Source organism: Rhinolophus sinicus, linkage group LG05, assembly GCF_036562045.2.
Source record: "Rhinolophus sinicus isolate RSC01 linkage group LG05, ASM3656204v1, whole genome shotgun sequence".
NCBI lineage: Eukaryota > Metazoa > Chordata > Mammalia > Chiroptera > Rhinolophidae > Rhinolophus > Rhinolophus sinicus.
Window position 1 is genome coordinate 33,812,113 of NC_133755.1, and position 26,059 is coordinate 33,838,171.

Below are 26,059 nucleotides of genomic sequence, written 5' to 3' on the forward strand. Positions count from 1 at the left end.
ACCACTAGTGTTGAAAATAAACATTAAAGGGATGTTAGGAATCCTCCATTAGAACTCTGCAGGTAATGTACTTTTGATTGTTGGAAGGACCTTTCTGGATATGTCAGGAATTCAGTAAGAAGAATGCCTTTGTCCTTAGAGAAATACAAATGATGTATTTCCATGTCTGAATGCCAGTCAGTGGGTTCTATCCAAAAGAAACAGTTACAGAGGCCTTCCTTTAAAACCTTAGAAATATTGGAAGGGGAAGTAGATATCGCCACCACCACCACCACCACTATGATCATCATTATCAAATTAATATTTAAAACAGCCTCAAAAGGTAGGTATTATTATTTTAAGCAGAAGAGAGAACAGAGGTCCAAAGAGTTGAAGCCCCTTACATGTGCTCCCTTAGCTAGTAAATCATAGGGTCAGGAATTTAATATGAATTGCTAACATTTATTAAGAATTTTCTAGGGGCGGCCAGCTAGCTCAGTTGGTTAGAGCACGGTGCTCTTAACAACAAGGTTGCTGGTTCGATCCCTGCATGGGTCACTATGAGCTGCGCCCTCCATGACTAGATTGAAACAACTACTTGACTTGGAGCTGATGGGTCCTAGAAAAAACACACTTAAAGTAAATAAAAGTTAAAAAAAAAAGAATTGTCTAAATGTCAGCCGTTCTTCTAAGTACATCATTTACTACAATTCAAGGATGCATGTTATTCCTAGTTTACTGAGACTTAGAGAAGTTAAGCTGGTTACCCAAGGTCACACAACTAACAAGGGCAGGGCTGACACCTGAGCCCAGACAGGTGGCCCTGGAATCTGTGTGCTTCCTTGCTACTCTGTGCTGCCTCCCAAGTTCTGCCTCTGTCCCTTTGCCATGCAATTTCCAACAAATGCTTTTATAATCAGAGATGCTACTTTCATTACTCCTACAAACCAAATGAAAGAGATGAATGCAGAAAAAGAGGGATTTCTGGCTTCCCTGTCAGGGAAGAAACAACCTGAATTGCTGAGGTGAGTCCCAGTGAAAATCTCCTGGAATGATCTCCAACTGCAGAAAGCAGATGGCGTGGTTGCCATTAGCAGGCTTCCTAAGGACGTGTAACAGGCCCACATGTGAGTGGAAGATGGTTGTCATTTGGGGGTGGGGGCCCACCCAGCTGTGTGAAGGGTTTGCTAAGATAGAATTAAGGTTTATTGAGTAGCAAAGAACAACATCCAGATGCCTGAGAATTACATTGACAGGATTCAAAGGCAGGAGAATACTGTGTAAACCTTATTTATAGATCAATAGATAATCTTTCATACACAAAAGGTCAGTTCCAGGAAAGCAGAATGATAAGGAAAGAAATATTGCCTGCAAATATAACATTGACTCAAAAAAAATCTACCCAGATGAATTCTTCAATGTATATTCTTGTAGTCAAAGTACATTTCTTTATTCATGAGTTTTCCCCCTAACCACTCATGTTCCTCAGTGAAGTATGAAGGCAGTGATGAAGACCTCTGATTTCTAGTTGTCTTGAATTCTCTGCCATCAAATGATCAATATCAAATGGAATCAAAGCTGAGAATTTCAGGACAACTTTTAAGTGTGTGTGTGTAGCAATTAAGATGCTCACGACAAATGGCAGCTCTCCCCTACCCCTTGTCATTTCCTGCTTTGGTGGCCGTGATACAAATTTATCCTGGCTTAAGGAAATAAATGACTACTCATTCCTACTGGTCTCTCTGGATTCCTTCATCCATTTTGTGTGTTTTTCTTTCTTTTCTTTGAAGCAAGTAGTTCATCATCCAAAAGAAGATCTGAAATCGTTGCCATCCACTTCTACCTGGGTGCTGGATCGTGAAGTTGTTTATGACAGCTGCTCAGACATAAATAAGCATGGAAGGAAGCTCAGCTGGGCTTTGTTTCCATGTTATAACCTTTCAGATTAGAGGGCCACCTGTGAATTTAGGTGTTCCTCTTAGCAGTTTGGAAAATATTTCAAAGGGCCACAGTCTCGTCCTTGAAGAGCTGCATTGCTGGTGGACCTGCCTTTGGAGTGCAGAGTTGCCCTGATCCCCAGGGTACCCGTGTGCCACTTCCTGGGAAGGAGGGTCCCTGTGGGGAAGGCTCACCGTGGGCAGTAAGTCAAAAGGCTTAAGGTGAACAATCCTTTGTTTCAGTTTTATGATGGAGATCTGCATGGCAGTAGCTATGAAAGAATTTTTTACACTGTAGAATTACGTAAGAATATTTTTTCAGAGAAGTTATGGAAGATCCTTTGACAGTGACACAACTCCTACAAACGGCTTACTAATTCTTTTCTTTCCCTAGTTAGAAAGCACATTTCAAATGCTCTGAGCACAATTGCCTCCTCTCAGGAAAGGATGCGACTAGAATCAGTCACATCCAGCTCTGTCTGGACTTGATGGGGGAGCCAGATGGGACTGGGGACTACTCAGCATCTCAAAGTGAGAAAAGGACACAAAAGAGAGGCTGGACTTGATGATAGATGACACAGTTTTCAACCTCTTGCAGAGTCAAAGTCATGGCTTTGTCCCCTGTGTTCTGCCAAAGTGTCCCCTTCCTCCAGTCTAGTGCTGTGCCTTCTATGTCCACATCCTCCCAAGTTCCTCCCAAGCCCTCAGCCCCTAGAGGGAAGGCTGAGGGTCCTTGTTAGAAGAATGAATTTTTCTGGGCACAAGATGTGGTCCAATATTGGGCTCGACTTCTGCATCTCTTGATTTCAAACTTCGCAATGATTCTTCATGTCCTATTCACCTGCTCTCAGTCCACCATTGTCATTGTTATTCATGCTGTTATCATGGGTTATGGAATATGTGTGCGAAGGGGTACATTTCTTCTTGGATCTGTCCTCTGCAGGAGTGCTTCTCATTAGCCACATGTGATAGTTTGTGATTGGAGTGCCCCTTTGCATGTCCCAAGGTGCTTTTGTGCTGTTATAGAAGGCCCTGTCACCCCTCAGATTCCACTCAGACTTTTTCTAAGAAGAGAGGGAAAGAAGGAGGATGGGAGGGATGGCAATTGGGAGGGAAAGGAGAAGAGAAGATGGAGTGAAGGAACCTAACTGGGTAATAGGCACCAATAATTTATAATTCTATAGTTCTTTATAGTTTGTATACTGAAAAATAACTTGCAAATGTTTTTACAGGCCTAATCTTATTTGGTTTTCACAACCACTCAAGTCACAGATAAGGAAACTGAGGCTTAGAGAAGGTATTAAGTTGGGGCAAAAGTAATTGAGGTTTAAAGGGTGGGTGGGGGGGGTGGGGGGGGAGATGAGGGTGAGGGAGATCGAATATATGGTGATGAAGGAGAACTGACTCTGGGTGATGAACACACAATGGGATTTATAGATGATGTAATACAGAATTGTACACCTGAAATCTATGTAATTTTACTAACAATTGTCACCCCAATAAATTAAAAAAAAAAATCATAAAAAAAAAATTGCAAAAATTTCAATTACTTTTGCACTAATCTAATAATAGTCTACCTAGTTAATAAATATATAAAATCTAGTCCTGATATCATATAACATTTTTTTCTTTTCTATACTGTTCCATTAGATACAAAGGTATGTCCTCAAGTCTTCTTTTCGCATTCATGCCAAACACTTCTAGGTAAAGCTAAGGGTCTTACATAGTGGCTAACTCTCTATTCAACACTCAGAGAAATTTTCCTGAGGATGGACTGGTAACATTTGGTTGACTAGAAATGATCATTCTACAAACAACTTAATACATTTACTAATGTTTTTAAGCACTTCGTAGTATAAAAAATTTTATAAAAAATATTTTCATCTATAGATGTCACTTCAGGCTCAGAAAAGCCATGTGCATCATCTCAGAAGTCCAGTGGTTGGCCCAAGAATAAATGGTGGGGTCAGGATGAAGCCGTAGATTTTCTGCTTCTAAGGCCCGTGACTTTTCTCTTCCCCTACATTTCCTCCGCTGTGTATGTGCCTAACTCAGGCTGTTCTCGGCAGAATGTACAGCAAAGTCTATTTAGGGAGCCAAGACTCCCAAGTCTGATACTAGAAGTGGTCATAGCCCTAACCTGCAAAATGCAGGGCCCCTTATTCAGAAACGTTTATGTATTTCAAGACAGGACAGCCGAGAACTAAACCAAGTCCAAGGTTCTCTGAGTGCGGGGCCCTTTGAGCACGGGGCCCTGTCTGACTGCACAGGTTGCTGGCCAATAAAGCCAATGTGCTGCTGACACAAACTCAAGAGTGGATGACCTTGTTTCTTTCTCAGATCCTTCCTGGAGTTTCTGTCAGAGAATGGAAGTTCTAGGTCACATGTACTCTCTTCTGTGAAATCTTTTATTTCCTCAGTCAGAGCCCTAAGGTGCACAATGACTTAGTGTTCCTCCGTATACCTGCTAGCTCCAGGTCTCGTGGATCAGAATTTAGGGATAGAGTCATAATAGCAGTAGTAGCTAATATTTATTGAGCATTTACTCTGTGACAGACACTGTGTAAAACATTTTATGTGCTTTGCATTGATCTCAAAGATGGCCTCAATTCTGTATTCTTTCCTGTATCCACACATGTAGTAGTATAACTTTGCAGCTTTTTCTCATCAACAAGTGGAGTCTGTTTCTCCACCTCTTGAACCTGGGCTGACCCTATGACTTGCTTTGGTTAAAAAAAAAATGCACCAGAAGAGATGGTATGCTAGTTCAGGGTTTTGGTCTCAAGAGGCCTGTGTTTCAGCTCTCTCTCTCCCTTGGAACCCTAGGACTGCCACCAGAACAAGCCTGTTACCCTGCTGGAAGTGAGCACTACTCGGGGGACAGCTGTCGTTTCCACTGAGACCATCCAGAGCAGTTAGCCCCCAGGTGACCTGCCAGCTAATTGCAGGTGCATGAGTGAGCTGAGCTGAGATCAGGCAAACAGTTCAGTGAACAGAACCATTCCTCTGATCAACTCACAGGTGAGAAATGATACAACAATTGTTGTTTTAAAATTCTGTCTTTTGGGGGTAGTTGTTTATGCATTATGATTATGTTAATAGATAACAGATTATTATTTCCATTCTCTTGACAAGGAAACAAGCTTTGAGAGGTCAAGTTCTTTCTCTGATCAGTGGCAAATAAATGGGCCCAGAAAATTTGACTCCATAGCCCAAATTCTTATCTGTTATTTTGTGAGGCCCCATCATAACACCCAGAGCTCTGTCCAACCCTCAGCTATTTTGAAAGCCATTTGAATAGAGAGTAATGTTTTTTGCTGATGGGGGTTAGGCCCAAGGGATGGAGCTCTGCTGATAAATACCATGTCTGTTATTAACCAAAACTTACAAAATAAACACTGTCACTTATCAAAGAAAAAAAATGCATGTATGCAGAACAAGAGAGACAGTGTCTTTGAGGTTAAGGTCACAAGCTAAATGCTAGCAGAAGTGTGGGCTGCATCTGAACACTAAATGAAGACTGAGTTCTGCAAGAGGTCTGTGTGACAATCCCATTAATTCAAATGGCATTCCTTTTGATGTCTGTTTTGGTAAATGAAAACAAAATGAAATTATATTAGTGGAATTCACTCATTAAACTTAAATCCACTGGCAGGTTGTCTCCACTTCTTCCCCACATCTTTGATAAAAAGCCATTGCTCCCTGGAGTAGCAAGTGGACATTTTGCTGAAATGGGAATACACAAATTGACCATAGAAGGGGCATCAAAATGCAGGAGTCCTTACAGATATCGGAGATTGGGAAGGTTCTGGAAGGCGTCAGGGTTGATGTATTGCAGGTTGTTGGCCTTCTCAATTCTACTGTAAAAGAAAAAAAAAAACTTGAATGTGATCTCAATAGTAAAGAATGCTGTAGTATTTTGACATTATGCAAAGTATATCAATAAATAATCATCCATCCATCCATCATTTCAATAAAGATTTAGCATGCATGCAGTGCCTTTTACTAAGCTGAATTGTGCAAACTAAATATTAACCCTGTCCCGTTTAATTCTCATCACCAAAGTCCTCCTGGCCTTTGTCCATCAGAGGCAAACAGAGCACTGGCTGGGTGAGCCACTTTCACCCTGAGCATGGCTGAGTCTTTAACCAGTAAGGATCTCTCATGGTCTGGGGAAGCTAAGAGGGTAGGGATGAGGCTGATGTGGGGAAATGAGCTTTTGTCTGGCCAGGAGACAACAGATAAGGGTATGGAAAACAACAAAAGGGGCTGAAAAGAAGATGGGAGGGAAGGAAAATGGGTTAGGGGCAAAAGGAGAATGGAGAAAAAGAAAGTGAAGAGGCAAAGGGAAACAAAGATTGGAGAACAAACAGTGGCCATCTCTGGTTCTAACCATGAAATCTCAGCAGACAGTAGCTGTCCATATGCCAGTGATTCCCTTCCTGCTGTAGACTGAGGCTGTTCCCTTACAGCTGGTGGGAAGGTGACTTCTGGCCCAGGTTGGCCTATGCTGTGTCCTGATCAGTAGTCGGGAAGTGAGCATGTTCACATTTTGGATTCCAACAGAGACAGGCTGCCCTTTCCTCATCTTGCTGGATCAATGTATATTTGCAGAGATGCTCTGTGTTAATTACTTCCTCCCTGTTTCATTAGCTTTTATGTTTCAGAAACATGTAGCTAGCTACCCAGATCCAAGTCCCAGGTAATTAATCATTTTAAGTACAGTCGGTGCTACATGGGGGTGAGCCCTCTTCATGCTGGGAAGGGATGAAAGAGCTGTCCCATTAGCTCATTGAACTGCAGAGGGAAATGCCTGCATGACCCCGCCCAGAGGGCTGGCTGCCCTTTGGTTCATTTCTCTGATATTCCCTGTGGCTTCTGAGACCCTCGTCAGGTTTCTTTTTCCAACTAGTGTAAGGAGAGGCCAAGCAGAGAGAGAAGAAAGGAAGGAGCAGGAGGTCAATTGGGAGAGTAAGGGAAGACATTACTTGCAGTGGTTTAATGACAAGGAGGAAGAAAGAGGGTAGTGGGCAGGGTGGGTGGAAGGAAGGGAAAAGGAGGGAGAGTTTGCCAGAATGGACAGACTGTCATTCCTAAACAAAGTGGTATGTCTGTGTGTGTGTGTGTGTGTGTGTGTGTGTGTATTACATGCTGGTCATTAGAGATCATATATATGTATGCGTATATTCTCTACTGATACTCGGCAAATGCTCAACACTCTTTAAATATATACAAAAGAGTAGAGATTTATGTTCAAGTCCTTATTCTGCTGTGGACTTTAGACAAGTCTCATAAGTTCTCTGTGCCTTTCATTGTTCATCTGTAAAATTAGAAAAGTGGTTCATTGGCTTTCCTACTTGTGTTTCCTGCGAATTTTGTGAGATAATAATACATGCTCCACGGAAAAAACCTTTCCAGTGACATTGGTTGAGAATCACTTAATACAATACCCTTCTTGGAGATTCCACGTATATATTCCCATACCACAGGTGCTGAGACGTTTTCCAAAGTGAGTGACTCTAACTTTGTTTTCCCAATGTTTCCTAATCTTATTTGACCATAGCATCTTTCACTCTTTTTTAAACACTTAATAAATTCCTGAGTGTTTAATGATACACATAATCTACTTTGGAATATTCTGGACCCGACAGTCTCTAAAGTCTCTTCTAGCCTGGACAATCTATGGTAATTATATGTAATTATATGACAATCTATGGTGATTCTGTGAAGTAATGTATGGTAATTATAGACTGTTGTAAAACAAGTAGATCTGTGTGAGTATTGCCATGCATGTGAACTAGAATGTCAACAGGAGAAAGCAAACTTGATTGGAACAGTAGAAGAATCAAGGACCATTATGACACACTCTATGCCAGTTGATGTGTTAGTTCTCATTTACATTTATCATCTCATTTATTCATCACAGCAATACTATGGGGCATGCAATTTTATCATTCTCATGTATTGAGGAGAAAACTAAGTCTCAGAATGATTTTCTATCTTGGCCAAGATATGGTGATTATATGGCACAGGCAAGTATTCAGACGAGGACTACGCATCTTCAACTACACTATGTGAGACTAATTTGGGCTTTGGAATAACTTTGAATGAGAGGATGAGATGGAGGTACTTGCTCACAGTCACAGAGCAAGGTTCTTGGGTTTACTATGCAAAGGACTCTGGGAGGGAGGGAGTGGGATAAGACTAGGCTCTGAACTGGTGCCTGAATCCCAGGCAGAGGGACTCATGACGGTGCCTTTTGGGTTGCTTTGGACTTCTTAAAATGAATTCTAGGGATCTGAGGGCCGGGCAGAACTAAGTCCTCCAAGGAGTATAAATGGACTTTAAGGCAATTGCCAAGAAGAGTCATGAGCCACCCCCACAGGTTCTTGCTTACATTTCATGTAATTTGGGCAGATGGGAGAACACATTCGCCTCTATCACTTCCAAGACATCATTCTGCGAGATCTCTCTGAGAAGAAAGAAGCATAATTCAAGTCAGTTCAGTTAACTCCATAAATGGATTTAGGGCTCGGCACAGAGCTTCGTGCTTAGGATGCTTCATGAGCTTCAGGAAAACACTGTTTCTGTTCCCAACGAAGTCAGCTGTAGTAATGAGACAAAACTAACATATTAGACACTAATAGTTACAGAACAGTGAAAGAACAAGCCCAATGCAATGACTCAGTTTAGAGGTTATTCAGTTTACAACTGTAGAAACTGAGGTCTGGACAGGGAAAGGGACTTGCTTAAAGGTATTTAGGGAATATACAGGATGAAAACCACCTTTAAGTTCCCTACATTGGGGGTCAGTAAACTTTTTCTCCAGGGCCAGATAGTAAATACTTTTTGGCTTAGCAGGCCATTTGGTCTCTGTTGCAGTTATTCGATTGATATTTAGGGCAAAAGTAATCATAGATAACGTGTAAATGAACAAGCATGACTGTTCTCCAATAAAATCTTATTTATAAAAACAGGTGGCAGGTTGGATTTGGTGTCATGGGCTGTACTTCAGTGACCCTGCCCCACACCATGGAGTCAAGTTCTTCTCTCTGCTAATCTGGCTGTGGGAGATAAGAACCCCAGTTCAGTCTCTTTTAAATAAGCATGGATTAAAATCCCTCCCCCCTTTATGCCATTGCCCAAGTGGGGTTGCTATTACAAGGTCTTTAGCATTCATGTTGTCTTGGCTTAAAATACCCGAGAAAGATCCTTCAGGTCCCAGCTTTTTTCCTCCTGGAGTAATGTGAGGCCAGTGGAGAATGCAGTCCACTATGCAAAAGCCCAGAGCTTATGAGGAGAGAGGGTGTCAGTTAATGTCTGTAAAGTGGCTCACAGATGAAACATGCTATTATTAGGCCTCCTGAGGAAGACTCTCATGCAGTTTTAATGCAGGAGCTGAGAGTGTCTCAGGAAACCTCATAGGCAGCAGACATTCACATTGGCTGTGGCAGATGCGCTATCTGCTGGCCTGGGGTTTAGCTGAAGAGCTGTAATAAGGCTCTTGATCAAGGGAATGGCCTCGAGGGCAGAGCTGGGCAAGAGAATGCCTGGTGGGGAGGGGAAGTGTGATCGTGAGCTGCAGCCACCTCTGTGAGGGAGGCTGGCGACATCTGGGGCTTGTCACCTCAGTGGAGGTAGGGTCATTTCACAAGCCCCCATGAGTGAGGAGACATTTTGTGAGAGAAAAGTACCTCTTAGCCTATGATAACATCTTTCATGATTCATTTGGTCAAGTCTTCACAATTTTTATAGTTGAACATAGATAAGGGTAGTGGTGTGTGTGTGTGTGTGTGTGTGTGTGTGTGTGTGTGTGTGAACTAGGACATGTTGGCCATTGGCCATTTATTTTGCTTCTTTGTACTGCAAGTGGAAGGAATGCTGGAAGACCAAGAATGAGGAGTAGGAAAGGGGTGGTACACTTAGGAAAATAAGACATTTATTTGAACACTTAAAGGAGGAGTGAAAGAGTTGTACAGTAGATAATAAGGCCTGGAGGAAAGAACTAGATGACGGAGAGGGGTTTAAATGCAAATACGGCTATATCCTACAAAAGCTATTTCCAGGTTCACTTATGTTTACCAATCTATTTGGATATCACTCGTGATAATTTCTCAGCCTACTAACGCCTAAAAGGTAGACATTTCTTCTTAAAAGAGAACTGAAAATTACTAGAACAAACAAGCCAAGAAACACAAGTTGAGAAGGTAGTGCATTTTTATGGCCTTGTCTTCAAAGACGGGAGAGGGTGCTGGAGCTGGGTGGGGGTGGGGGGGTGCCTTTGCCTGGATGAGGGTTGGGGGAAAGAGAACAGTGTGCTGTAGTGGAAAAGTCCCTCAGAGAAATTCAGTCCAACCCAGTTGTCTCTAGTTATTTCTGTTATCATTTATTAGGTGTCTACTATTTACCAGCCACTTTATGTACTTTCTCTTCAGTCCTTTTGACATACCCGTGGAGCTGGTATTTTGATTTCTATATTAATAAGCAGCCCCTTCTGTATGTAGAACCAGCTCAGCAGACTGCATGTTTGGAACACTTTCTTTTGCATGCCCTGCCTCCCAGGCCACATTGGGCTCGGTATTCCCTCTCCTATGCGTTGAATCAAGAGAAATAAAAATTTATTCCCTCCCACAGAATTATACACAAACGTTCATAGCAGCTTTATTTGTAATAGCCAAAAATTGAGAACAACCCAATGGATAAACTGTGGAATATCCATGCTATGTAATACTACTCATGAATAAAATGGAACAAACTGCTGATACAACATTGAATCTTTAAAAAAATATGCTGAGTGAAAAAAATCCAGACACAAAAGAATGCGTAGTACATGACTGCGTTTATATGAGGTTCTAAAATAGGCAAAACTAACCTATAGTGACAGAAATCAGAATAATTGTCGCCTGAGGCCTGGGATGGAGGTTACTGACAGGAAAGAGGCAGGGGAAACTTTCTGGGGTGATGGAAATGATTCATATCCAGATTAGGGAGGTAGTAACATGGTGTATATACCATTTGTCTAACTGATTGAACATTAAACTTACAATGGGTGCATATATTTCATTGTATATAAAACATACCTTAATAAAGTTGTTTGAAAATGCCCTTTATTTATTCATAGGAAGGCATGTAAAACTCCTTTTTGTTTGTGTTTTGAGAACTCCTTTTGTTTGTGTTTTAAGAGAACTAATGGAAGAATCTTGGTTCTATTGTCTGGCCAGTAGGTGGAATTCAAATCCTGTTTCTGACCTGGTGATTCTAAATTAGGTTCCTTCCTGTCTTGGCTGTTTTCCTCCCTCCTCCTATACATACAGTGAATAATGGGACTAGATCAGAGTTTCTCAGCCCTGGCTGCACATGAGAATCTTATGGTGGACCTTTAAAAGAACCCCAAAGCCTGGGTCCACACAAGAGGGTTGGATTTATTTAGTCTGAAGTTTGACTCTGGCATTGTCTTTTTCTCTCTTTAATTCTCCAAGCAATGGTGAGTCTAATGTGCAAGAAGGATTGAGGACTGCTGGCTAGATGACCATTAAGGTCCCTTTTAGATCCATGATTTCTGTCTTAAAATTTGCTTCAGGAGCAAGGGCCAATTTTCCCTTGGCTGTTAAGACAATAAATTAGATAAATAAGGTTCTTGGAGCCCAAGAGCCAATGAGACCAAATAGTAACAAGAGAATCCTGGAGATAGAACCTGGAAGCAGGAGTGAAATAGAGGAAGGCGGCACTAGTTAGGTTTAGCTTTTTCATAACTAAGAACATTTAATCAAAGAGTCACAACATTTCCAATGTTCAGTGTGTATAGCGAGAGACGTTGTGGCAAATACATAATACCTTACATTTGGTTAGTATTGATAACTGACAAAGTATTTTTTTTTCCTATGCATAGCTTTGCTTCATTTTCAGTGTGCTGTGCAAATTAAGAGTTAGTGCAGCCAATGCTATCTCCAGTGAGGTTAACAGAGCTGACCTGGCTTGGCTAAGATAATACACAATTACGAGGATCACTTAACTGGTCTTTGAAGGGAGAAGGTGGAATCTTTACATCTGAAGAACTTACATAATTAAGAAATCATTCTTTGTCTGAAAAGATTCAGTTAAGAATTTTCTTTGCAATTGTGACAAATTATTACAATTGGCACAATTCAAAGTATGATGGTATTTCCTTAGAGTCAAAGGTAAAGGTTCATCAGAGGAGAGCTCTAAGGATGTGACAGATCTCAAAGTGTGGTCCGCTGGTCTATCTCATAAAACTACTTTCATAATAACACTAAAATAAAAAATTTTCACTCTCATTGTAAGCATACACTGGAGGCCCACTTGACGTGTGCTATGGCAACAGCTATAATGCAGAAGCAGACATGAGAATGCATGTCTTCCATTAAGCCAGAGGTTAAAATTTTTTGCAAATATGTAAAACCATGGTACTCTTCTTACTAATATTTTTTTAAAAGATGATTATTTTTGCATAAAAAGCTGTTATTTATGTTAACATGTATGGATTTATTGTTTTTAAGTGAACTAACAAATGAATAAAATATTTCCCATTTTTAATTCCTAGTATGGTAAACATCGGTCACTATGACCCACATAAGCAAAATCCCTTTTGTGTCTTTAATAATTTTTAAGAGCGTAGAGATCCTGAGACCAAAATGTTTGGCAACTGTCAGTGAATGCTGTCTTTCTTGGGTGAGGGATGCTGACTGTGGAAAGCTTATTTCCAGAGATGAGGTTCTCATCTTCTGGGACAGTGCTTCTCAGTTATTCACATATGAATCATCTGGGAATCTTCTTGAAATGAAGATTCTCAGTGGAAAGATCTTGAGTGGGGCCTGAGGTTCTGCATTTCTAATACTTCAGGTAAAGGGATGTGTGGGGACAGAGTCCCAAGAGCAGTTTCCAGGCTCTCAACCTCACTTGGAAAGGTGCTGGCTCCGGTAGTACATGGCCATTAGCTGTGACTAGTTGTCCACCAGCGGTAGCCAGTTAGCCATTAGCCACTAATATAACTACTGTGGCTACGCTAGGGGGTTGGTTGGTTAGCAAAGCGGATTGCAGCTAGCAAGTGGGGTTGGTTGGTTAGCAAAGTGGATTGCAGCTAGCAAGTGGGGTTGGTTGGCAGAGAAGTGGATGGCAAATTGCGGTTCCTGCTTCCTGTGTCTAAAACTCTGCCACCAGCGAGAATATATTGTATGACTCCCCTATGTATGGCTTCACTGGTGTTCCTTTTTGGCCTCACCATATCCTGCGTTTTTATGTGGGGAGCAGGACCAGAGACCCCGCATTGCCAGGATGCTGCTGGGATCACATTTTGGTTTGCAAGATTCTTTAGAAGAATGGTAATAATATCCCACCAGACCTTTCTCCCCAACACACACATATGGGTGGACGTGAAAGGCGTGATAGAGTAGTCCAAATCAGCTTAAGAAGAGTAAAGTACTTTATTTTAAAAACCCTACATCCGCTCTGCAAAGCCTTTCCTTATGCTATAATCATTGATGTTTTCTTGTCCTCTATGTTCTCGCAACACTTCTTTCATTTCTCAGTTAAAGCAATTACCACACTGTTTTGTCAGTGATCTTTTTTTTGGCAGGGTGGTCATTGTCTAATTATCCAGAGTGACTTTATGTTCTCGGATGGTACTTATACATCTATCTTTGTATCTCCAGCATCTAGTGCTAAGTTGGCATGTAAGGTACTCAGCAAATGTTTAGTGGATGGATGGGTAGATGAAGGAAAAGTAGTCTTCGGGTCCAGAAATGGCACCTGCAAAAGTGCAATGGAGATGAAGTTTATCTTCTGTATTTGTTCACCCTCTTTTCTGTAGGCAACATGCCAGAGTCCAGTGGTCTGGAAATGGTGGCCAAGGCTAGCTTGTTTATGAGTTAGACTTTTGTCCCAGTGGTTTTTATACTTAATACAACATGCCAGGAGCGCATACATGTATTTGGTCTACTGTACTAATAGCATCTGAATGCCTTTAGTTCTACCTCTCTGGATCCTAGATGAGGTCCTTGAATTGACAAAACATCCATAGAGGAGAAAACAGGGGAGATGACTCGTGTGACTGTAGAGATGCTTAAATCATTTGATTGGGGGTTAGAGAAGATGAAGTTTAAGAAGTTTCTGTGCGTGAAGTTTAAGAAGTTTCTGTGCATGAAATTCCATGTTTCTTTGAAGGAACAGGAGATGTACTTGCATGAGGTACTGGGGATTTTCAAGATATCCTGTCTGGAGTTAGTTTCAGATCCACAATTAAATTTTACTCTAGATTTGTGTTCTGGTCAGTGGAGTGGTATTCATATACAAGTACAAACATACCTTGAGGATATTGCGGGTTTGATTCCAGATCACCGCCATAAAGCAAATCATTTTTTTCCTTTTTTTTTGCTGGTGGAGAGTCTTGTCTTCAATTTGTAAAACAATGCAACATCTGCAAAGCACAATAAAGTGAAGTGCAGAAAAACGAGGCATGTCTGTACACTTGATGGAGGAGTGCCGGGAGTAGGGGAGCTGGTGGATTTCAGTAGGAGGAACTTCAGGGAGTGAATGAGCTTGTAGAATTCAGCCAGGTCCAGGATAAAATTTCAGCGTATCATAAAGCAGTATTAATTAGTCCACCATTTCACACGATACTCATTTGTTGAATGATGGGACTGTTTCATTCAGAGTAGAGTTGTTGTGGGTTTATAAGATAAAGAATTGTGACTGGCAGTTAAATGTCTCACTAGAATTTCAACGACATCTATGAATTGGAGAAGAGGATGTAATAAGAAATCAAATATTCACAGAAACATCTTCTTTGCTTTTTTGTTTGTTTGTTTGTTTTTGTTGTTAGAGGAGCTATTCTCCACCTGGGTCTTCCCCATCTTTTCCCTCTTCCCCTGACTCTCCACACAGCATTTTTTCCCAGGATGTCCAGTATACTCCTTCTACCTGGGCAAGTTAGATTCAATGGCATTAAAAATATTTTGAATATTCACTGAATCACATTCCTTTCTTCTGTTTTTAATAAGCTCAGACTAAATTTAGTTGACTGTTTTTCTTCCCTGAGTTCCCTGTGGTCTGGGATTCCCCCCACCCCCACCCCCCACCCCCACCCCACACACACTCTGCCATAGCCCTCACAAACTGCACTGGGCTTGCACTGTGGTTTATTGCCTTCAGTAGGCAAAGAACTCCTGGAGGACAGCAGCATTGTCTTTTATTATATATAATATCTCAGCATTTCTGCTCTCAGGCAAGCCTTTGCTGAATGAATGAATTACCTTTGAAAGATTATAAAAGATTTTCCACCTTTGCTCTTGCACAATAAAGCTATGTTCTTAAAACTTGCAGTAAACAGAATATTTGCAAATCAAATTGTGTATTAGCACAGGAAGGAAGCTTCTTGTTTAGCAGAAACTTGGAGTGAATCTTTCAAAGAGTGAAGAACTAATTCAACAAATGTCCAACAAATTTTGATTAAGCAGCTTTTGTGTTTCAGGCACAAGGCTCAGTGCTGGGGACTATAAAAATGAATACAATGGGTCCTGGGTTTTATAATCATCTTGAACTCAGTGACTCTAGTATTTTAGGCTTTCCGTAACTAGGTGCTATCTTTATTTGATGGGCTACATCTGAGTTACCGAAAAAATAAAATAGATTCTTGGCATGTTGCATTTGAATATAACTACAGATATATAAATAATTATATATAGTATCATTTTGTATGCAATATATATATATAGTATATATTATATATAATTGTATATGTATATTAAATGTTATATATGATTATGTATTACAGCTATATGACATATATAGCACTGCATACATATATATATATATATATAAAATATGTGGTTTTCTGTATTTCTGCCATGTGTCTACTCATCTAATTCTTTGGGAAGTGTACTGTTATATATAATGTAAGTAAATTAGGGCAGGTTAAAAATTCCCATGAAAATGAATTCCAGAAAATTTCATGAAACTTTCCCCGTATATATTCCCACCACCACAGAGAATTCCCTGAAGGCCAGATCCAGAGGCTTTCCAGTACAGATCTGATTTTGAATACTGTCTGCATTTTTTACTAGCTGTATAACTGTAGGCAAGTTACAGAGTGTCGCTGAGCTTTAGTGTCCTTGTCTGTACTATGGAAATAGTAACGACCTCACAGGGTTATCAAAGGGATGGAATAAAATGGTATGTACGAAAGCACAATTGTTGTATGGTAATCTCCAATGTCACTGTGCCTGCCTGCCAACCTGTCTTCTTTTCATTGTGGCATTTAGGACTGAATTCCTCTGTTAGCTGGGAAATACTGGGCTAGCCAACCACTGCACTGGGGACAACAGTGCCAGCAGAGGTCGTAGGAACACTTCTCTTAACTCCACCCAGGGCCATTTATGTTCTTAAACCAGGCTATGGCATTATCCTAAACTCCATTCTGAGTCTTACCCACAGGGACACCCGCCATCTGTCCGTTGGCCAACAAAGGCGATTAGGCAGAGCACGTAGGTGCCCCAACAAGGATATCTGCACCACTTAAGTCATAACTGATAAAGAATGCTATTCCCTTCAAGAGAAGGTCAGTTCAGGGTGGGAGCTATTGTCAGGTGTGGTAAACACGTTGCCAAAGTCTCCTCTCACCTCAGCTGGCAAAAGCTAGATGCCTTCGTTTTCTGACATATCCCATCTGCTGCTTTCTCCTGGGCAAGGTGAGCCTTCGCTAAATATGCTCTAAAGATGTTCCCCAAATGAGGCAGAGATAAAAGCACCCTCAGTGACTCAACCTAATTCAGATACCGGAATTCAATTCACTCACTTTCAAATACATCGATAACAAATTATTGTGTCCATTTTTAGTTTTGTCCTAATTTAAAATGTTATGTTATTCCAAAATATAGCTTATTACTTATTTCCCTTGCTTCCCTCAGCAGATAAGGAAAGGGACTGAAAATCACAGTCATAATAGCTAACATTTATTACACACTCATTATGTGCCAGCCAATTTTTCTGTACTTCCCATTTATTAAATTGCTTAATGCCCACAACAACACTCTGAGAGAAGTACCATCTTTAGCTCCTTTATAGAAGGGGAGACAGGGGTACACAGAGCCAGTGCGGGAAGTTGATCTGGGATGTGAACCCACCATTCACGGGGCCTCAAAAGGATGGCAGAAATCAGATAGGTTGTATTTCTAGCGACTTGGAAAACTATTTCCATTTCATAAAATCCCATTGCTATTGTTTGAACTTTCATTAGAGTCAAAATCTTTTTGGGAGTAATATGTCTATAAAACATCTAACTACCACCCCTTCCTCTGAGCTGCATGGCAAGGCAGCATATGTGTTAACGTACACATGCACCTTCCACAGACAGTCCCAAACAGTGACTCGTATGATAGGCTCTTTTTAGTACAGTCTCTGTACAAATATAAAGTATGAAAGACAGTAAAAAGCAGTGCCCTGGCCAGCCAGGAATCTGCAGTTTAGAAACAACATGAATGAGAAGTTGAGAGTGCAAAGTCAATAGAACAGAAGTGGAGAAGAGTGTGAGAAGGATGGCAAGTGCCCGGCACAGAACAGGGTGAACAGTGGGGGTTTAGTATATTTCATTATAATATTTCCCCCCGTATACCATATTATTCCTCTCAGCCCTCTCTAAATGTCAGCATTGCTCAATTCTGGCTGAGTATCCTTCAAGCTTTCCCTGTTAAAACCACTCTTTTGCTGCCGCCACGTCACTGGGACAAGTTTCCCTTAGGCCACATTCCCATGTCTGCAACTGCCAAAGCTATATTCTACTACATGTTGTGTGAACTCTTCACGGACAATGAGCTCAGAGCTCTCCCCTAATTTTCCCCTTATTTTCCTCTCCCAGCTCGCCTCCTCTCCTCAGCCAACAGCTCCATCTACCATCCTTCTTGGTTCATTGGACTAAGCCAAGCTTAAAATCCTGAGGTCATCTCTGACGACTGTTCAACATTAAACAGATCTTAAATCCTCTCAATTACTTTTTTCAGTATTTCTTGCAAATGTCCCTTCATTTCCCACCATCATTATCATAATTATGGCTCTTTGCAATTTCCATTAGACCAGTAGTTCTTCAATTGTGCGATGAGTCAGGAGTGGTTTGATGTGGGTCATGAGTCATCGTTTTTCAAACAATTAAGTGTCCCAGTGATTTACTTTAAGAAATTGCAGTAGATTCAAGGTTATGTGTGTAATATGCAAGAAAATAAAAATGGAGTGGCTAGTGGAGAAAAGAGTGGAGTAGAAGGTGATGGCCTAAGAGTTCATCTCTGCCTGGTTACAGGAGAGTAGCTAGTACTTAGGCTTGGGAGTCATGAGTGAGATTATTGTTTGGGAAAGCAAATGGAATTAAAAGAGGATGATAAAGAGTGAAGGAGAGAGACCAGGGCCCGGGGAAAGCAAAGAGATTTTCCAGAGGCAGAATGATATTAGAAGTGAGAAAAAGTAGACAATTCCTTTATTACTCGGTGTATGCCTCTCAGAACACTTTTAAACACCAATTCATTGAGTTTTAAGTGATGGAAGACAAGAGGTTGGGGAAGTAATAAGGGAGCAGACACTGTGTGTCGAGGAGAAAGGGAAGAGACATAGATTGGGTCACTTGGCTGCAGTGGGGTCTGCCAGCTTCAGCAGAGGCCCGAGAAAGAGAGATGAGCAGGTTGGAGGGGCCTCTGACACACAAGGAATGGTTACTTCTCTATGGATTCGGGACACTTGTAAGTTTGAGCTGTGTAACTCAAAGCTGCAGGAATAATGATGATGGTGAGAATTAACCTTTATTAGACATTTGCTGCGTAGTAGGCATAGCGCTAAGTGCTCTACGTGGGTAACCTCACTAATGGCCTTGTCTTGTCAGGGTCCTGCTCACTTGTCTTTACCTTAGTTCGTATGTGCATGTGAATGGCAGAATGAACCCGGAAGCCAGATAGGCCTGGATTCAAATTCTAGCATATCATTGCCTAGTTGTGTGACCTTAGACAAGTCAGCTAACCCTAACCCTCGTAAGATTTATATCAGTGGCGTAATTATAACTACCTTTTAAGGTTTTTGTGAGAATTATGGATACAATATATGGCATGGAAGAGCTTTCTGTCACCAAAATCTATTTCCCCCACCCCCCATATTTCTGTGTACACAGTTGAATTCCATTTCCTGGCCAATCTTGCTGTTAGGGATAGCCTTGCGGGGAGAAAGCTCCTCCCATGGAATGTGAGCAGAAGTGATATGGGCCCCCCCCCCCCCCAGGCCTGGCTCAAACCCCTCGTGTGTGCTCCTCTGTGCTTTGTCTCCCTTCCATCTGACTTGGCTAAGGTGCCCAGGGCACCCTCTGATGCCATGATTGAAGATGGTGAAGCTGCTGTTGTCCTGGGATCCTAAAAAGTGCTGAGGAACACCACCCTGAACTACTAGGTGAGAAAGAAAGGAGCTTGTTCTTAAAGGCGCTGGCATCTTGGAGTTTGTTGTTGCCATCTATCCACTCTAAGACCCGAGGTCCGAGTCTAGCACCCTGCGTGGTGTCTCGTATGTGCTCAACAAATGCTCCTCCCTCAGGTATGAGTTTTACATCTACCCTGTGGTGAAAAATGGGTGTATACAATGTGTTGAGCAAATTTGTGTTGGCTGATTAATTAGGAGTCATGTAGGAGTATTGCTTGGCTATACTGGAAGGAAACAACCAACTAAAATATTCCCCTCAAAACTAATTCTGTACCTGACCTCCTCCTTTAGCCAGAGACCTCTCTTCTTTAGTGATACAGTGTTTACTGCCTGTGATTGAATTGCTTGGCCTTGGTGAGCATCCTAGGTGAGCATTCCTTATTGAATTATAGGCCCTTGGCTTTTTTCTGCCTTTTTCAATTATTTCATGGGGGGAAAAAAAACAAAAAACAAAAACAGCTCAGCATGCCAGAAAGAACAACATTTTAACAGTGGGGGCTACTAAATCCATTAGCACACAGATCCGGGGAGGTGCTCAGGTTAAGAAATTTGAACCCCTAGCTCTCTAAATGGAAACATGGTGGAGCTACGTAACGAGGCGAAGTCTCTTGAGTGGGCAAGAGGAAGTCCTTCATCACTTTAGAAATCACTGGAGCTCTCTGAGGTCCATTTTCCTCTGGAAGATGTTGCTAAGACCCTCTGTCCCTCAGCGCACTTTCTACACAATTCTCTGTAGTTGGCAGGCCTATTGAAGATCGTATGAATAATGCATATCCTGCAGGAGGGAAAAAAGCACGTAGTGTTGTGCAAAGGTTATGCTGCTTACTATGACTTTTATGACTTCACTGGAGCCAGGAGACCTAGGTTCTAGTCCTGACTCTGTCACACAGTAACCATCCTCATTGAGTCCCTGGGTCTTTGTCCCTCATCTATAAAACAATGCTATTGATTCAAATGATTTTGTGGGCTCTTTCTAGTCCTGTAATTCAGTGATTTTAATTATTCCTATAATTATGTTATTTAAAGGTGGCCAGTCACATGATCTGCAGTCATCTATGAGAGCGAGCTTCCATTTCTCACCAGCTGAGGTGAAGGCAGGGGCTCTCGGAAGCATCCTTCTTAGGGCACTGCCTCTCTCCCCATCACAGTAGCTCTGTGGGCAGAACCATGAGAGAGCAGCAGCAGGGTAGCCAGCCAGGGCCATTCTTCCTGAGGTCTGGGCAAGGTGAGAAAGTGCCCCTGGCTGGGGCCATTTTTCTCCTGAAGACAGTGTTTGTTTTACTGTCAGCTTGAAGAGGGCTCCATTGATCTCCCTGTAAGCCAATGTTGATTTTTGCCTTGTCATATATCCCAAGACTCTTTACCAAAGAAACGCCAAATGTGTGTGTGTAGTAGTCATTGTGGGTTTTCCTGTCCACTTCAGTCACTGCACAGCACCCCAAAATCTTCCTTAGTAATCTCTCTGGGATCTGTCGTGCCTTTTTGCTAGCTTTACCACACCTGTAACATAACCTGCCTTTCCCCAACTGGCTTTCATCCTCCTTCCAGCCTCTATTTTCACTCGGTAATACATAATTACTCTATCTTTTATGCCCCTTCATTTTCCACCTCATTAACTCTTATTCTTGGCACACACATGCCTCCTTTATGGGCTGTAGGGAGGGAACAACAAGGAACTCACATTTGGCGGCTTCTGAATTTGAGTCACGTTGATTGTTTTATTTTCCTTTTGGAATACTTGAATGTAGCGCCCTCATAAGCACCCTGCATTAATGCTGTTATCCATCCTGCCCTTTGCTACATTTCCTGAATTCTGGGGCCTATTTTCTCTAACTCCATATTGAATTGATTTTATATCCATTTCTGAGCAGTCCATTTCCCCAACCCATCCCAAATGGTAGTTGAAAGTCCTACTCACGTTGGACTTGAAAGTGTCCCTATTTTTATAGCAAAGAGACCTGGATGGTCAGGAAAAGGGGAGTTTTTTTTTTTAAATCTTCCTGTTTTATGAGACTTTGCCACTGCCTGGAGAAAAATGCCGTCATTCTAGAAAGTGAGGAGGGGAGTGGATTCTCCTCCAACATGTGTCTCTGCTTCAGCCAGTCAAGGCCATGCACAATGCTGGAATCATCAGCCTTGTTTAGTATGTGTTCACGCCTTTTCTGTGCCTTGGAAACCTTTGTTTAAACAAAAGCTTAAAGAGAAGCAAAACAAAGAATGGAGTTGTTCCTGTTGAGATCTAGGGTGTTGGCTGTGTAGGGCTGAGGAGAACCCAGATATTCTTACATATTTTGTGAGGGGCTCTTCTGTACCTCTATGCATGCACGCAACCTAATTGTGAAATACATGTTTGTCCTTTACTAACATAATTTCAGGTCATGAATATCCTGTTAGGAAGACATCTTTTAAGACAAGTTTTATGTTTCATAACGCCCCTGAAATGAGAACAAAGGAAGGAAGGGGCTTTAGTAGCTATCTTCTAGATTTACTTTTCCTACACATGCCTCCTCTCCCCTTTGCAGGTGAAGTAACAAAGGCACAAGAAGCTATAATTGTATGGGCAAATAATGACTGAGCTGGTCTTGCTCAAGATGTGCTTTACCTATGATGATAGGAGTATACTTGTAATCATCCATCCAAGTTCTGATACGTGGGTCTCCTTGCTGGAGCTGTAAAAGCAATGAGTGGAGGCTAACTGACCTCCAGGAGAAGGGGGTATCTGTGTTATAAGCCAGACAGCAGAGCTAGCCTCGCAGACCCTCATAAGCTGTGTGAACCTGGCAAAGCGACTTAACCTCTCTGTGCCTCAGGTTCCTCATATCTGAAATGAGGACAGTAGCATTGAACTGGTAAACTTTGTGAGGACTAAATATGAAATAATTACATCTTAAGTATCGAAAGCTTAGTAAGTGCTAAAGAAATTGTTGTTGTTATTTTTTCTAGTGCCTAGTGACTGTGAATCCCTTAGGGTCAGGACTTGGCTCTGTTCCTAGCTTGTCACCTCTGCACCCCGCAGGCACTCCATGAATGTGTGCTGAGTGGAGGACAACATCTGCAGAGCCTGAAGTCCTTTGCCTTATATTGATTAAAGTAAACATTTCCTTTGGCCTCACACCTGAGTAGTGGAGTAGGAAGAAACCCATTCCATTTTTAAGGCCCAATCTTTAAAGTTTTCTCCAAGAAAGCTTTCCCTAATCCTCCAGAATTAAGACACTTGCCTTCTTCTGAGCTCTCCTAGCACACTCCCTGTGTCTTTGTCAGAGTACTTTATTACAGTTAGACTAACAGTCTGCTAGTTATTAGCTGTGCTTCCACTGCAGGCCCCTGAGGGCTGGAGCTGTGGCCACTGTCGAGCTCTCAATAGTACAAACCCATCCCAGTCACTCTCAGAGGGAACAGGTATTAACAACGCTTTAGCATTTTGGGTACTAGCTCTCAAATTCCACTGCAAGCTTCTTCTTCAGACATATTCAATAGAATACAAGTTCTGCCTTCAAAGAGCTTCTAATAGGAAATTGCTCTGTTTGTCTTCTTCATTGAGATTGATTTTCAAGGCTTCCTGTTCAACCAGTGATTGTTGGTTGACTAAATTAATGAAAGAAGCAAAAGCCGTTATCTCATTTATCAGTATACATGATAAAACACAGAAAGGTTAGGTAATTTACCTAAGGCCACACAGCAAGTTAAAGACAGAAAAGCAGAACCTGGGTCTGTCAACTGCCATGCTGATGTTCTTTCAAGCACACAGTACAGGAACCTCGTGTTTTGGAACTCATACTTAATGTTAAGCTATGAATAGCCACCACCTTCCTGCTTGTCCATGATACATTTTCTTTCTTTCTTTTTTTTTCCCCTAAAAATATAAGTATTTGGAAGAAAAGAAAAACGTTCTGACCAAATGTGCCTTTGGTAGAAATTCTGGGACCAATTTATTACATTAAATCCTGATTTAGATTTCAGAATTCATTTGAATATATTAGTTTCACAATTTGTGTATCTAATTATATTTTCCTCTGTCACCAACTGCAAGGAACGTCCCCCCTTTTAGGATCATTTTTTCGTTAAATGTAAGACATAAGACACAGGAATTACCATAGCAACTTGCTTTCCAATTAGCCTGCAGTTGCTGACAATCAATACGATTAGACAAGGTCAGTGACAGAGTAAGCCCCGTAGTATTTAAAGAGAGCCGGGAAGGTGGAGGGACGATGAGGAAATGGGAAAACTATTGGAAAATCTCCTCCCAGAGTTTAGTGTGAGTCCTTTATTGCTTACTGCTTGTATAAACTAGTGTCTTACAGTGACAACAGTTTGTAACCTGCCACTATGAACTGGGGAATGGTGAGATGTTCAGTTGAGGTTGGTTTTTCTTTCTTCTAGTTCCCAAATACTTCACAAAATTAAAGACTCAAAATCACCAACTTGAAAGTGAAGATAAATAGTAGCTGAAGGGGAAGTTAATGAAGAGGCCAACTCAGGGAGTTGTTTTTAGCTCAGATGGGGAGTGAATGTCTGGGGATGGGAGGGTCCACAACCATGTTTGGCTGAAGGGGCTGCAGGCATGTAGGAAGCTTAGCTGGCCTCTAATCCTGCATCATCTTTCAGTGGCTTCCTTTCCTTCCCCCTGTACCGATCTCTGCTTTAAAGAAAAACTCATTCACACCAAAGTTTCTGTGTCGGACAACTGATTAAAATCTGATGGGGGTGGGGGTGGGGAGGAGACTACCTTTCAATAGGGAGCTAGAGCTGAACTCCCTGCATAACGTCAGGAGTCAGGGAAGGCTCAAAAATTCCCTAGTGATTAGGGGAACCATCGAAGAAGAAGCCTAGGCCCTGGGTGGAAGTATTTATAACAGCAGGCTGGTTACACATGATTATGTTGGTTGAGAATTCACACCGTCCACTAGGGCCAAAACTGGAGAAAATGAAAATGTGTGACAGCAGCAAATAAGAAACTATCTGTTAGGATGTTTCTACACCTAGAGCATGGGGCTTCCACTGAACACACCTCATCCCTTCTAGGATGAGCTGAGGGAAAATGTTACAAATCATCCAAGGAAATACCACATCAGAGAGAATATTTATACCTTAATCATTGGGGATTAAATTAAGACTGCAAGAGATTTTCAAATGCTCAAAGAGATGAAGGAAGATATAAAGATTATAAGACAGGAAAGTATGAAGAAGGACAGATTTTTAAAAAGAACGAAAAATACTGATATAATACTGTGTTTCCCTGAAAATAAGACCTAGCCGGACCATCAACTCTAATGCATCTTTTGGAGCAAAAATTACTATAAGACCCAGTCTTATAGTAATTTTTAAGACCGGGTCTCATAGTAATTTTTAAGAGCAGGTCTTACAGTAATTTTTAAGACCGGTCTTATAGTAATTTTGCTCTAAAAGACGCGTTAGAGCTGATGGTCCGGCTAGGTCTTATTTTTGGGGAAACACAATATGCAGTCAAAGTAATTAAAAACTCAATAAATGGATTGAATAATGAACTAGATATAATGAAAAACAAAATGAATGAATTGGAAAGTAGATGAGGCAATCATTTATACTACAGCTCACCGACTAAAAGATGGAAAACATGAACGATAAGTGAAGAGCCATAAAGGATAGTACAAGACATTCCCACTTAGGTCTAACAGGAGATCCAGGGGGAGAGAAGAAAGAACTAAGAAAAGGGTAGAGATGATAAGAAAAACTTTTCCAAAGCGGAGGAGAGACTGCCTAAGTTTGTGGAAACCACTAAGCCCCAAGCATAAAAAATAAAAACAAATCCATACCCATAGTATAACTATAGACAAAAGAAATCTTTAAATCTATCGGAAAGGAAGAACAGACTACCAAAAATTAGACTGATAGCATATGTCACATAAGCAAGACTAGATACTGGCAGATAATAAGGTGTATGGCTGAACGGAAATTCTGTTCAACCCAAGTTTATCAATTCACCTAGACTACTATGAATAGTTCAGGGTGGGTCAGGGAAGGCATTTTCAGATATACAAAAACAGACGCGAGTTTACCACTCAGCAATATAAAGGACAATTAAACAATTTTCATCAACTAGAAGATAATTGAACCCAGAAGAAAAAGTAGAGTTTAAGAGCAAAATCCATGGCACTATGATAGTAATACTAAACAATTATTCAATTAAAAGTAATACTGATTTGCGGTTTTTGAAAACAAGCTGGAACTAAAGTGGAGAAAAATGACATGAAAAATTGCAAGGGGTGACACCAGAGGTAAAGCCGTCTAAGGTTCCTGTGTTGTTCAGGTAGAGCAAAGTGAGGCTGGTTAGCTTTGGAATGTGTTAAATATGTTTTAAAAAAATGATAGAGTAACTGTAAAATAATATGCTAGAACATGTATCTTGTAGAACAGTGGAGAGGGAAAGGGGAGACTAAAGAAATTGTCATGGTGACATGTTGAGTACTTACAGGTTTTGTAACCACCTGTGTGCATGTGTACATACATGCATATGTGCGGGATGCTGAATGTCTTCTGACAGCTCACACATCTTTTCCGTAAGGCCCTTGTATATTTCCTAATTGTAAATCTAAAGCAACGTTTTAATCCATGCACAGACCCAGAGTGGCAATTTTTCCAGGTTATTCTGTGGTAGTAAAGTACAATCGTCCATGTTGCTACAGTCAGCAGGTACTTTCTGAGAAACC

General features: G+C 41.3%; 1 protein-coding gene across 1 annotated transcript in view; it reads right to left on the bottom strand.

Annotated features, from left to right (window-relative positions):
• Positions 1-26,059, bottom strand: part of FSHR (follicle stimulating hormone receptor) — a 157,434-nt gene that overhangs the window by 41,461 nt on the left and 89,914 nt on the right. The window contains exons 3-4 of the mRNA XM_019719102.2: positions 8,314-8,388; positions 5,702-5,776 (exon numbers count right to left, since the gene is read on the bottom strand). Coding sequence (XP_019574661.2) covers positions 5,702-5,776; positions 8,314-8,388 — 150 coding nt within the window. The remainder of the gene's footprint in view (positions 1-5,701; positions 5,777-8,313; positions 8,389-26,059) is intronic.